The sequence below is a fragment of the Martes martes genome, assembly GCF_963455335.1.
Source record: "Martes martes genome assembly, chromosome: 1".
Classification (NCBI taxonomy): Eukaryota; Metazoa; Chordata; class Mammalia; order Carnivora; family Mustelidae; genus Martes; species Martes martes.
This window is the reverse complement of record NC_137888.1, coordinates 141,133,253-141,145,328: the sequence shown is the minus strand read 5'-3', so window position 1 is coordinate 141,145,328 and position 12,076 is coordinate 141,133,253. Positions and strand designations below refer to the sequence as shown.

General features: G+C 38.8%; 1 protein-coding gene across 8 annotated transcripts in view; it reads left to right on the top strand.

Moving 5' to 3' along the window:
- Positions 1 to 9,776, top strand: part of NEK10 (NIMA related kinase 10) — a gene marked incomplete at its 3' end in the record, with an annotated part of 201,020 nt that extends 191,244 nt beyond the window's left edge. For all 8 annotated transcript variants that reach the window (XM_080824601.1, XM_080824599.1, XM_080824596.1 and 5 more), the window contains 4 exons: positions 2,446 to 2,554; positions 4,727 to 4,779; positions 4,863 to 4,918; positions 9,728 to 9,776. In XM_080824601.1, the coding sequence (XP_080680727.1) occupies positions 2,446 to 2,554; positions 4,727 to 4,779; positions 4,863 to 4,918; positions 9,728 to 9,776 (267 nt within the window). The remainder of the gene's footprint in view (positions 1 to 2,445; positions 2,555 to 4,726; positions 4,780 to 4,862; positions 4,919 to 9,727) is intronic.
- Positions 9,777 to 12,076: the final 2,300 nt, after the last annotated feature.

The window sequence follows — 12,076 nt, the reverse complement described above, 5'->3', positions numbered from 1 at the left end:
TCATGTTGGTCTTTTTGGAAGCTCAGAACTCCCCACCTCATTTTACACTTCATAGTTTATTCTCCTTTTTGTTCGTGCACGTGAGCCCATTTTCCCAGCCACATGGCAAGCCACGTCCTTGCTGTGTCCTCCCCGGTGCCCGGCATGGTGCTAACAAGCTGGATAGATCACTGGTATATGAGATCCTGTGGTTTCCATCTCTGTTTTGCAAGACCCCCTCAGAGCATGATACAGAGTAAGGGGCAAAAAAAGGTGTGCTGAAAGATTATGTCAGAAAATAGAACTGCAAGAAGTTCTGGGAAGTTTCTGGAAGAAAAATAAATGTACCTGGGGTTTAAACACAAGACCAGTGAATTTTAGTCCTTAGCTTCATCCATGGGCCCATCCCTCTGAAGATTTGCAGTTCTTAAGCTGAAGGAGACTGTTAATGTAAGAGGCACCGACATCCTCAAACACTCCTCTTTTCAAGGTTTGAATGAATGGAAAGGACTGGTCCTTATCTTCATAAAATGGCTATTTTGACCTGCCCAGCTCACAATTCACACATTTCACTGTGCAGCTTTAAACACCTTCCTATCTGTGAATGAGCTAGGATTCCAAGGTGTTTATTTAATAATTAAGTTGACCTAACTAAGGTTTCTATAATTAGAACGAGCGTTTCAGGCAGCCAAATTACTCCTATGTCCAACCACATGAAAAACAATCCCTTCTGAAGTCATTTGGAAGGCAATACCAGGAAATCATTCTCAGCATTATAAGACATACCAAGAAAGTTAGAGCAACCTACTAGCTTGGCTATGAGAAGTAGATTGCTTAGGCCTACCTCTGTGGCGTCCTAATAACATTGATGAGAATGTTACTAAGGCATGTGACCATCAGATCCTCCTGCACTGCAACGTGTTGCAATCTTACGATCTTGTCATTTTACAGATGGGCTATTCGTTTTATCAGTTGTCAGTGAAGCAAGGAAAATAAATTTTCAAGAATAACAAAGGGTGGAACCATAGTTTTTTCCTGGAGTGTAGTATTCTTTGGCAACACGGAGACCGGTAAACACAGAAATAATTTGTATTTGTAGTGTCCAAAGTACACAGATGGAATAATGATCAATTATTCATAGGAAATGTTCTTATTAAGGTATAGGATGCAGAATGCATCCAGTGAGGAACCTGTACAGCTCTGTGGACTTCCACATACATACTCATCTGGGTGATCACCACTCACTTCACTAGGTAGAACACTTCCGGTACTGAAGAAGGCTCCTGCCTGCCTTTTCCTGGTCAGATCCCATCTTCTGCCATAACATAATCATTATCTTAATCTTCATCGCCACTCTTTAGTTTTGTCTGCTTGTGAAAATGCCTGTACATGAAGTTATACATTATCTCTTCTTTGGTGTTTTTGGCTTCTTTTGCTCAACATTCATTGATGTTGCTGTTTTTTGTACTTTGCAGAATCCCACTGTATAAACACACTACAATCTATCTATCTATTTTTCCGTCTGTAGACATTTGGGTCTTCTCCAGTTTTGGGTCAGAGGTCCTCATGCCTCTTGTGTGTATACCTGAGAGTGGAATTACAGAGTCATACGGTAGACATTGTATCTTAATGAATACTGCCCGTTTTCTCAAGTGATTGAACCACGGTGTATTCTAATTCATTCACAGAATATGGGAATCCAAGGTAACTGCTGTTGCATAGTCTAAATTGTGCCATTTATTTCTGGTTTATTAGTAAGAATTGACATTTTCAAAGTATGTTATATTAACATAGGCATGAAAACTTGATCAGCCCAAGTGCTGGTTGGAATTAAAGGTAAAAGAAGTTTGCAAAATGTTTACAGCCTAAAATTCCACTTAAAAAATTCAGCTTTGTGGGAGAGCATCAAACAATTGGAATCTTAATAAAGTCTGTCATTTAGTGAATTACTCTCTCCTTTAGAGTGTTGGGGATTAATGTTTGGAGATTAAAATTAAACAATGGTAATTTAGAAAAATGTATTAAGAAACTTGTTTGCCTCAATCAATCAAGAAGGCTTTGTTAGAGGAGATACACAAAAAACAATGATGATGTGGGCTAATAAGCATATCATTCTGCTGAATAGTTGAGTTTATTTCTCATACACCTGATACAAAGAACATTTTGATGTCCCAAGCCTATGCCATTATTTTTCTATCCATTTTTATCTTGCTCTCATAAACCTATAAAGTGCAGAGTTGTTTTTATTTTTTTCATGTGACCAGGGAATTGTCTACCTTGCTTTCACTGTAATTTGCCTGCCTCTGATTTAGAAGTTCTTTTGAAAGGAAAATGTGCCTTTCTCTGTTTACAAGAGATTGAAAACCACAAGCACTAAATTCTCCACACCGAGACATAGGGGAAGAGGTCTCCTGTCATATGCTTCTGACGGTAGAATAACATGTGGATTTGCCTTTTCTGTTCCAGTTATCTCAGGGATCTCCAGAACCCATTGAGCCCAACTTTTTCACAGCAGATTACCATTTATTACATCGCCCGTCGGGTGGAAACAGCTTGTCCCCAGATGACCCGACAGGTAATGGTCTTCACCACAGGAAATCTGACTTTCATAAAGAAATATATTGTTTGGATCAACAGCTATCCTTAAAAGATTATCTTCATTTTAAAAGAAAAATAGAGCTTATTTTGATTATCTATGGCAACGGTTGGGAGAGATACACAGTACGAGTATAGAAATTCCCTGTGAGGTTTATCATGCCCTGTTGTGGCAGCTTCCTTGATCATTTGTTAATGCCATAAACAAACAGCAGAATCTGTTTGAGTGAATTGTATTTCCTTTTATTTCTTCTTATCTGATGACGGGAAATCAAATGCCCAAAAGCATCCAGGGAGATAAAAAGCAGAAATGAAGACTTTGAATGTTCAAAATGGAGAACATTCGAAACTTACATGAGGGATCTACATCACTCATATTTAATTTGATTTTCTTTTTTGCATTAATGTCACATAAGGAGACTATGTAGCATGGGGATTAAAGGTGCAGATTCTCAAAACCTGGATGCCTAAACTTGAATTTCAGCTCCAGCATTTAGTAGTTGACCTTGGGCAAATTCTTTGACCTCTTGAACCCCAGTTTCCTTGCCTATAAAATAGGGGTAAATGTGGTACTTGCACTATAGGGTTATAATGAGAATCAGTGTAAACATATAAAAGGTACTTGACCATTAGCAGGGGCTCAGCATAATGTAGCTCTTCTCATGATAACTGAACTCTCAGAAGAGGTTTTCAAACTACTCTGAGGTTTCAAGTTTCCTTAATAATTTTCAAATCCCTACAAACTATAGTTACATCACTCAGTCATATAGGTAGAAATGATGGCTTAAAGGGAGACTCTCCATCCCCTCACTCCTCAATTTAGGCAAATCATTTCATGTATTAATCTCAAACTTTCCCTACGTCTCGGACTCCTGGGATAAAGCCAACCTGTAGGCCGAATTTTGTTTAAAATAGTCCCTGAGAAACCCATAAGATCAAGATGAACTGTTGTCTAAAGTCTTTTGCTTTGAAAAACACCCCAGGGCAGGTCAGTCAGTTTGTAGGCCAGACTTCTTACAGTAGCGATTCTGATGAAACCAGGAGCTCTGGTGGAAATCTCGGAGTGGCCTGAGAGATAGTCGGCAGATGTCCAGGGCAGCTGGAGGGGCTAACCTGGGGTGGAGCAGGCAAGTCCCGTCCTAGCAGGCTGGCTACAGGCTCACCCAGCAGAGCCTGCAGGCACTTTGGGGGAACACCTTGGCTCACAGCTTTGAAGAGGAGCTGCCAGGACTCATCAGCCTCCTGCCTCCCCTCCACTTCAACCCATTCCCTCTTGTCTCTCCTAAGTGGAGGGGGTTCCTGGGCCTCCCTGCACACACCGGTGTTAATTGATCACAGTAGAAGCTGGCCAACATTGCTTTGGGGGGCACTCAGTTGGGTGAGGTGCTAGTCTTTCATCCTTAGAACACCCAGCAGGGGCACGTGGGTGGCTCAGTCTGTTAGGTGTCTGCCTTCAGCTCTGGTCAGGATCTCAGGGTCCTGGGATCAAGCCCCTCGTTGGCTCCCTGCTCAGCAGGGAGTCTGCTTAAAAAAGAGAAAAACAAAAACAAAAACACTGGCCAAGAAAGTATGCCTCCTTTCAAAGAAAGTGCCTCCTAGCACTAAGTGTGCTGTATTTCCCTCTAGGCAGTCATGGAAAGAGCCAGGTCTTCATGTCTTTCCCTGTCTACTTCTGCCTCCCTCTAAGAATTCATTTTCTTTCCAGCACACATTAACTGGTTTTGCTTGTAGCTTAAGGAGAGTTTTTTAAATCAGAAAACTTGCCCTTTGGGTCATTTGTGTTGGGAATATCCCTCATCTGTCCTTTGTGTTCACATAAATGGGTGGGCTCACACATGCCTCTCTAACTTAATTGCCCAATTTATACCCTGAGAAATGCCCCTAAATCTTTGTGTATTGTTTTGTGATGGCCACCCGCAAGGAACCATTATTAAAGGAAGAGAAACAACAGCAAAAAATTAAAAAATAAAGGAAGAGAAACAAAGCGTTTGAATATTCCAAGCAAGGTAATTTGGAATGTGCTTAGAAGTACTCCTCTTCATCATGACTAAGTTGACCCTGTTTTCACTACAGTTGAGTTGTAATTGTCAACAAAGTCCAACTAAGAAAATGTGAACCGAAGGTCAGACTTCCCATAAACTATCTATTTCAGGTCTGTGTACCAGCTCTGACTTGGAGGAGGGAATAACATATGAACAGATGCAGGTGAGGTTTTTGTAGTGCCTTTGAACAATTTTATTTTGTTGCTTTTAATTCAGTACTAACCTGAATTTTTTTTTCAACTTCAGACTGTGATTGAAGAAGTCCTAGAGGAAAGTGGTTATTACAACTTTACATCTAACAGGTGAGATCTAGAGTTTTCTTTTAAATGTGAAAGTTCAGTTGAGATCATTGGATGTTAGATGTAATTATCCTGGATTCCAGAGATTTCTTTTTCCAACTTTTATTTTAAATACTTTTGTAAATCTGGCTTAGATCGATACAACCATGGGTAGAATATATGTTGCCCATCTTTTGTATGGATGCAGCTGCTATTTTTCTGTTGAAAAGAAAGGGTGATAGCTTAGTGATCATTTACTTCCAGAAAAAAATAAGAAACATAATGAAATGGAAAAGCATTTCTAGGTTTTTTGTTTTTGTTTTTGTTTTTTAAATTAAGCATTTGTTCCATTCTAGTAGAGTTGTAAACTTGGAGTTCCATCACTGAAATCTACCCATTATTTGTATAGAATGCAGGGGGGAATGCAACTAAACAAAGAATCACTTCTGGTGAATTTAAGATATGCTTGTGGAAGAGGGACTTGTTATGTGTTGCCATTTGCTTACCCTAAGTAAGAAACCTCAGTTTACTGTGTATTATCTTCTAACATAAAAACTATTTGTGCTCTAAGAATATAGTGTTTTATCACTTCTGGCCAGTTCTGATTCCTGCATTTTACTGTTGGGCACAGTGTTGGCCACAAAGATTTGAGTGCAGTTAGTTTACTTGAGAGGCAATTCTGGAAACACTGGTAGGGGGGTGAAGAAATAATTCAATGAAGGTTTCATTTTCAAGCAAGTAACCCTTGTGGCTGACCGGGGCTAGGTCTCACTGAGGAAATCTGAGAGCCAATACTAGAACATGTACCTCAGGTATCCACCCCACTCAAGGGCAGAGGGATGTTTGTCCTCCGTCCTGGGGTGTTTGTTCTTACGTTTCCACTGGTCATTGTTTGCAGCATTTCCCCAGAGAATGTTAGTTCCCTGGCCTTTCTGGCCTTCTGTAAGGGTGAACGGAACAGATTCCAGAGGCCAGAGAAATCCTCAGGAAGAGAAATGCAGGTGCTGGCAGCTGGAAAGCAGGCCAGCTTGCTGAGGATGAAGGGATGAGGGCACTGACAGTATCTACACGGGAGTTGTCTCTTGACTTTTCCAAGGAGCCCCTCACAACCGAGTCCTCAAACTGATCATAAGCAGCCACATCCCCATTCTCTGTGGCTCCATGTTCCTTCAGTTTGTTCTCTCAGATTGGCCTTTAATGCCTGAAGGAGCTGCCTTCCTTCCCACTGCTGAAGCTATCTTGTGACCACTGTTTAAATCATTCCAGAAGTTGTCTCTAAAGGTATTCGCCATGGTAAGAGAAAGAGGCCTCAAGAGCATCCTGTTAGGTTATTATATGGAAATTAGGTTCTTTTTTGAGGTTTGTTCAGTCTCCAACCTTTTTTTTTTTTACTTATTTCAACAAGTTGTTTATATAAATCACACATAAGATTATTCAGCTGCTTGCTCTTTGGGCTTGATAATATATTTCCAAAATACTACCAAAAGATGAATAATTCTCATTTTCCAAAGGCATATTATTAATAGAAATCACCATCTTCCTAATTGCTCTCCTCTCACGTTCCCTGGAGAGACTTGGAATCTTCATTTTCTATTCTTGGGCTGTGTACATCCAGCTTTCCTTGGAGAGAATGATTGTCTTTGTTCTGGACTCTTAGCTCCTTATTATTTTAAGTGCCTTTGGCTTGGGGTGGGGGCAAAGGTCACTTTTGTCATAATTTGTCTGCATATACTCAGAGACTCAGGATCTTGAGCATTGAATGGCTTCTTATTTTTGCAGAAACTACACTAAGTATCAGTGAAAAACTAGGTGTGTAAGGAAGTTAGGGAAGCTCTTACAAGAGCTCTTATTTTTCCTTAAAATGTAATTTTAGTCTTATTTTTAAATTTACTTTTATCCTTTTTCAGTTCTATCCCTAAGTTTTAAAAAATTCAAACATTTCTACTTCCAAAGCTGTACTCCTGTATTAAAAGACATTGCAAATTTTCTTATTCGAAGGAATAGATAATCAGATGCCTAATAATGAAGACAAAAAGTTATTTACAGTTATATTCAGAATTGTGCATAGAATATGGAGACATGGTTTAAATGATCAAGTTCAAGAAAAATACGTTGGATATGACGTACATAAGATTTTCTTAAAATGCTCCAAATTAAAGTGAATCACTCACAAAACATTCTTATATCCATGATATTCCCTTTTCATCCTCTTATAACAATGATAGACTATATCTTGAGAGAAGACTCTTCACAGTTTACTAGTAAGAATAACCCTTTGTTGTGCTTAAAGTACTCGTTTACTGGTGTTCCAAATTGATTATCAAAAGATAGGTCAGCCTACACTTAGAAGCACCTAAGAGTTCACAAGCTAGAAATACACATATTTCCAAATATGAACCAAATCAGGTAGTCAGTGATGATTTTTCCATGGTCAAAAGATAGAGGATGCTAAATATTACTGGACATGAACAAGAATTTGGAATCAGAAGAATGTATTTTCCCTCATAGGTTCCATAGAATAGCCAATATTATCAAAGATGTTAATAGATGCTCCCTGAAAAATAAAATTTTGTGATCAAATAGATTTGGGAAACTCTGAAGGTACAGTTTTCCAAATTTGGAGGATGTTGACACACATTACCATATCACAGAGTCTGAGATGCGCTGTAAGAAATCTGTTAACCTTGTTTATCCCAGTATTTGTGCAATTTTTCACACGCAACACAAGTTCAGAAATCAGCCCTAGCGCTATGGTTAGAAATGGGACACGTGGTTTGAACTCCCCAACCAGTCACCAGCATCTACCCAGATCTGCTGCTGTTCTCGTTCTCTTTGTCATCATCTTAATTGTCATTGTCATCATCATTGCAAAATATTATTGGTGATGTTGGTCATACAGAGAATTGCATACATCATTTCTGTATTGCTGAAGTTTATCACTTCAGACAGTCAGTTCAAACTTACACGCATCTCCCAAACACCCAGACAGGAGCTAAAGCATGAACCCAAGACATGGCACTTTTTTTTTTCATAATTTTTTAAATTTTTTTATAAACATATAATGTGTTATTAGGCCCAGGGGTACAGGTCTGTGAATCGCCAGGTTTACACACTTCACAGCACTTACCATAGCACATACCCTCCCCAATGTCCGTAACCCCACCCCCCTCTCTCTACCCCCCTCCCCCCGGCAATCTTCAGTTTGTTTTGTAAGATTAAGAGTCTCTTATGATTTGTCTCCCTCCCGATCCCATCTTGTTTCATTTATTCTTTTCCTATCCCCCAAACCCCCACATTCCATCTCTACTTCCTCATATCAGGGAGATCATATGATAGTTGTCTTTCTCTGATTGAGTTATTTCACTAAGCATAATATCCTCTAGTTCCATCCATGTCATTGCAAATGGCAAGATTTCATTTTTTGATGGCTGCATAGTATTCCATTGTGTATGTGTGTGTATATATATATACCACCTCTTCTTTATCCATTCATCTGTTGATGGACATCTAGGTTCTTTCCACAGTTTGGCTATTGTGGACATTGCTGCTATAAACATTTGGGTGCACATGCCCCTTCGGATCACTATGTTTGTATCTTTAGGGTAAATACCCAGTAGTGCAATTGCTAGGTCATAGGGTAGCTCTATTTTCAACTTTTTGAGGAACCTCCATGCTGTTTTCCAGAGTGGTTGCATCAGCTTGCATTCCCACCAACAGCGTAGGAGGGTTCCCCTTTCTCCGCATCCTCACCAGCATCTGTCATTTCCTGACTTGTTAATTTTAGCCATTCTGACTGGTGTGAGGTGGTATCTCATTGTGGTTTTGATTTGTATTTCCCTGATGCCAAGTGATGTGGAGCACTTTTTCATGTGTCTGTTGGCATGGACATTTTTAGCTTAGGTCCCAGAGTGAATATTAATTAGGGATAGAGAGACACCATCATCAAACCGAAAGCCTCAGGATAAAGCCATTATCCGTTAGCTCTCTTCAGGGACAGTTACTGCAACTGTTTTAAATAATGGGGAGACTACTTGGACTGTTGTTTAAGAAGCTTGTCTTGGGCACAAAATGCCGCATTAGGAAAAGGAAAATAGTAACAGAAACAAAAATAACATCAAGGAGCCCTAAGCAAAGTGGGGGATCCCTCATTTCCAGGCTTCCGGGAAGGGGAGGCAGAATGGGTTGAGAGGAAGATAGCAGTATAAAGACAATAAAATAAGCTCAAAACAAACTTGGCCAGCCCAAAGCACGCTCTATTCTCGATCTTTGCAGGGATGTATGATTAAATTATAGTTTACATTTATAAACATTTAGCTTCCTTACCAGAAGGAGACAGCCTAGCATGCCTTAATTTTATCCTTGTTGTTTGTGAGAGTAAAACTGTTTGAATCCTGTGGGTGAACAGACGTCAGACATATCCTCCTTATATACTTAGGGGTACACATTAACATTTTTAACAATGAAATCTGCATTGTGAAGTAAAATTTGCAAGAGAAAAAGAAATCTACAGTTTGCATTGCTTTTCCCCCCAATTAACTGATAACATGTAAATTAGATGTTTAAAACTATAAGCTACTTTGAATGGGTGTTTATTTTTCTTCTCTAAAGGGTTATCATTTCCAATAGAGTTTATAATTTGAGAAAGACCCTGTTAGCCCCAAACTTAAGCAAAATGTGGCTTTCTAAAAATGTCCCATCCTATTATGTTTAGAATCATCTTTTCTTCCCTGGGATTTATTTACATATATCCCTGAGCTACTGCTTTTGAAGTTGCATGTGTGAAGTCAAATATATACGACTATAGTGAACTCTTGCCACTTCTGAATCTTCTAGATATCACTCCTATCCGTGGGGGACCAAGACTCACCCAACCAAAAGATGAAAACCCTGCATTTTGAATGGACTTCGTTTTCCTAGTGAAGTTCAAGTTCTGGACTTCAGCTCTACCAGACGCCCAAGGATTGGGAGCTGCTGGAAGGGTGTGGAAAAGACAAGACCAGGATGCCTTGGCCCCTCCAGGGCCTCTCTCTGAAGGTCCTGTGCTAGGTTCTGTGGCCGTGGCAGCAAGGGAAGGCTCTGCTCCCCAGATGTGGTAGACGCAGAATGACAGGGCTGTCAGTGTGCTCCTGGGAGAAAATGCCGCAGAATTCATCTGTGGGGAGAAAACTTGCACCTCACAGAACTTTCCTCCAAGTTAAAAAAGAAACAACAACAACAACAACAAAAACAAAGTCATATTTTTCAACAGAGTGTTTTATATTTAGGATTGCAGAAACTATGATTAAAGGCATCTAGCCTTCTGTGAAAATAAAAATAGTTTTAGAAAGAGAAAATTACAGGCCCCAGAGTAGTAATATATTGGGCAATTCATTGTACTCCCCAATTTTTTTCTTTATTTTAAAAGAAATTTAAAATAGGTGATTGAATTTTGTTGTTGTTGTTGTTGTTTTAAGGAAAGGATTCGTTCTCTCTTCACCAGTGGGTGCTAGTGGTCTGAAGACAGTAGACAGTATTTGTAACCTTTGCACAGCCTCTGGGAATAACTGTCAAATTGTCGGATGTATGTTAGACTAATAGGATATATTGCTGTACAGTCTGTGTGTATATATACATATATATGGGGGGAGGGAGGAGAGGTTTTGATTAGGCTAATGCTTTGCTGCTAATCAAACTTATAGTGTTTTTAGAGCACTTTGAAGAGTTCATAGAATCTATGAAAGCAATGCAATATTCCTTATTCTAAGTCCCTTCTCACTAAAATTACCTATGTTTTATTGTTTGGAGATTTAAAATGAAAACAAGTTATATAATTAAATGTAAGTCCCTTCTTTATTCATTGAGACATTCCTAAAAAACTAGAAATCAGAATGCCAGATAGTGTTCCATTCCTAGAGACTTTGTGATGGAAATTTTCTAGATTCTTATTGGGCTAACATCTCTTCAACTGGTTTATAACTGGTATAATATCCAGAAATGCCCTTATTGCCAATTCAGACTGCACTAGTAACTGCTTAAAGAACATTTTAATTCTATATAATTAGTAATCTGAAAGCTGAAATTATGCTTTTTATTTACTTCTCACTTAGCTCTGGTATCTTTATTTACATTGATATATTTTTAGCATGATTGAACAGGATTTAGTTCATATATTTACAGTGTCTGAAACATAATAGCCTTTTGTATAGTATAGAAAATCTCTTAATGTGAACCCATACTACTTTTACAATTTGTTTGTTCAACACTTATTTCCAAATTTCCTTTAACTAATGCCTTTGAAAATTGCCAATGAATCTTTGCCTTTAAGCCAAATTAATGATTACAAATATACTGTAATTTAAAATAACAGATGCAATTAGAGTAATGAAAAATGTCATTTTCAGCTTTCAAACCAATTCCATTCATATGTGAAATTTATATGTAAAATCAAAATGCTATGATTTTGTTGATTTACCCAGGTAAAGTTTTATTCCTAGCCCAACTGAATTTGAACTTGCACTATTATTTTTTATATCTTTTCATGTATGGAATGGGCACATTTCCTTGTTGTTTAAGAGGCAGCGGCCTACAAGGGCGTAAATTTTAATTGTGATAGAAGCCAATACCTAGAAATAAACCAAGCTGTTGGGATGAAAGTTTGAACAATAAAGTTCTTTCTCAAATGATAATATATTGTCAACAATGTTTAGAAAAGAATACTATTCAGAGGTTGCATCTTGGTTAAAAAGAGAGAGAGAGAGAAATGATTTATTTGAAGGTGTTTTTGAATGCATACAGTTGACCAGAAAGGGAACAAAATGTTTCCATCAAACTATTTCTTTTAGACCATAGATGTGGCATTTATTATGCTAGAAGCCAGTATGAATTAACAAAGATTAACAAATGGATGTCAGCAGCGTTAAGTCTGTCAACTCTATGCTGACAGATGCATTCTTTTGCCAAAGTCAAGAATGTGTTCTGTTTGATTCCCTTCATAGACTATCAGTTGCTGGATTCACGTTCTCCCAGCTCAAGAGCAGGCCTCTAAGAGAAAGTTGGGCACTGGTAAGGGATCCGTCTCGTGCACAGTCTCATCCCAATAGCGATGTTGCCCTTTAAAAAGCCCTCACTTTCTGATTTCCTGATAAGAAGCCCCGTGCCCTCACATGAGAACAAGAACGATCATCTTGTTTTCACTCTCCAAAC